The sequence below is a fragment of the Aplysia californica genome, unplaced genomic scaffold (assembly GCF_000002075.1).
Source record: "Aplysia californica isolate F4 #8 unplaced genomic scaffold, AplCal3.0 scaffold00158, whole genome shotgun sequence".
NCBI classification, from domain to species: Eukaryota; Metazoa; Mollusca; class Gastropoda; order Aplysiida; family Aplysiidae; genus Aplysia; species Aplysia californica.
The window spans coordinates 404,856-406,952 of NW_004797428.1; the positions used below are offsets into that span (position 1 = coordinate 404,856).

General features: G+C 43.0%; 1 protein-coding gene across 1 annotated transcript in view; it reads left to right on the forward strand.

The window, feature by feature from the left end:
- Positions 1-123: 123 nt before the first annotated feature.
- Positions 124-2,097, forward strand: part of LOC101845090 (GTPase-activating protein and VPS9 domain-containing protein 1) — a gene marked incomplete at its 5' end in the record, with an annotated part of 11,471 nt that continues 9,497 nt past the window's right edge. The window contains 3 exon segments of the mRNA XM_013082084.2: positions 124-164; positions 315-449; positions 1,618-1,741. Coding sequence (XP_012937538.1) covers positions 124-164; positions 315-449; positions 1,618-1,741 — 300 coding nt within the window.

The following is a 2,097-nucleotide window of genomic DNA, read 5'->3' on the forward strand; positions in this document are numbered from 1 at the left end:
GTTTGACCTACACGGGTGAGTTTGTCTGTTTGTGTGTGTGTGTGTGAGGGTGGATATGAATGTATGTGTGTGTGTGTGGCAGAGGCCATTAACCTACAGAACAAGGACGTAGTTGTTCAGCTCTACGAGGTCATACGCTGCATCAAAATGTTTGACCTACACGGGTGGGTGGATATCTGTGTGTGTGTTTGTGTGTGTGTGTGTATGTGTGTGTTTGTAAATGAGTGTTACCTTTGTGTTTACATGTGTGTAAAATTCTTTCTAAAACGAATCCTTTGAATAGTCATATTCATCCCTTCTCTTTCCTCGTGCAGGTGCAAAAAGCTGCTAGGTTCTATGCAGGAGGACTATCGGGCGCGCTGGGCCTACATCTCTTACCTGGTACGCTGCCGACAGGGGCTCCTGGCCACACGCAACACACTACAGCGTCTGCTCAGCCGGGTCAACCGGTGCGTTACACGTGTTGTTGTGTTGTTGATATGTGTACCGAAAAAGGGAATGTGGGTGGTTGATGGGTGCTCTGGTGTGGTCTTCTCCTTCTTTCTTATCAGACATCTATGGTCATGATCTCTCATCCTTTTTTATGTTCGTTACTCTCTTATAACACCTCTAATATTTAGAACTTATATGACCATATTGTGTTGCTAGTGCTGTAAAACTGATACTTAAACTAAATAAGGAAATCATGTGTTGTTGATGTGTTTTAGAAATGCAGAAATATTATGGTCATGTGGTCACCAAATACGGAGATGTTTTGTTGGTGTGTTCTAGAAATATAAAAATGTTGGTAATGTGTCTTAGAAATATAGAAATTGTATGCGTTTTTGATGTGTTTTAGAAATTCAGAAATGTGTATGTCTATGTGACTTTTGAAATAAAAATATGGTGTTGGTATGTGTTTTGGAAGTACAGAAGCGTGTTATCGATGCGTTCAGCAAATACAAACATGTGTCGCTGATGTGTTCTAAAAATACAGAAATGGTTGTGTTATGTTGAAGGGATGTCTTCTTGTGTTACTGTTAGTCGATGTGTCTTCGTAGGGGCATGGTTGTTGACTTTTTCTACTGTGATGATCTGGTGACCTTTTCATCTTTGGTGACTTATATTCTCTTGTGGATAATCTCCTTTGGTAAATTTTCTACTCCTGTGGGGATCTTTGGTGACCGTATTTCCTATTGTGTCTTTTTCTCCTCTGGTGATCTCCTGTGGAAACTGTTTCTTCAATGATGATCTGTGGTAATGTTTTTTTCCTGTGGGTGGGTGGTTGACGGGTGCTCTGGTGTGGTTTGCTTCTTCTTTCCTATCAAACATCTATCGTCCTGATCTCTCCGCCTTCTTTTTTTGTGTTTGTTACTTTCTTGTAACACTTCTAATCTTCTGGCGCTCGTATGACCGTATGCCGTTGCGAGCGCTGAAAAACCTCAACAAACATTTTTTTAAATCTTCTATGGTGACTATTTCACCTGCAGTGACTTTTTATCCTGTGATGCTGTTCTGAGATCACTTTTTCTCCTATGATGACCTGTGGTGGGGGTTGACTTTTTCTCCTGTGATCACTTTTACTCCTATGTAACCTCATCTCCTGCTGTGACCTGGTCCCGTGTTGCCCTATTTCAGAGACAAGGAGATCTGTAGCCGACATTTGACCAACATTTGTGCCCGTCGTTTCCTGGAGCGGAGAGAGAAGAGGATGTACCGATTCATCGCAGACTTCCAGAAGCTCTCCATGTCTGACGAGAAAGTGAGAAACCCTGGTGGTTGACGGGTGCTCTAGTGTGGTCTGCTCCTTCTTTCCTATCAAACGTCTATGCGTGGGTGGTTGGCGGGTGCTCTGATGTGGTCTGCTCCTTCTTTCCTATCAAACTGAACATCTATGCGTGGATGGTTGGCGGGTGCTCTAGTGTGGTCTGCTCCTTCTTACGTATCAAACATCTATCGTTTTTGTCTTTCCTCCTTATAACACCTCTAGTCTTCGGCACTTATGTGACCTAATTGTGTTACAAGTGCTGTAAAACTCTTACTAAAATGAAACAAGAACCAGGGCCGTCTGCTCTGTAGACCAGCATGATGCCAACTGAGCTAACTGAGCCCCCTGCT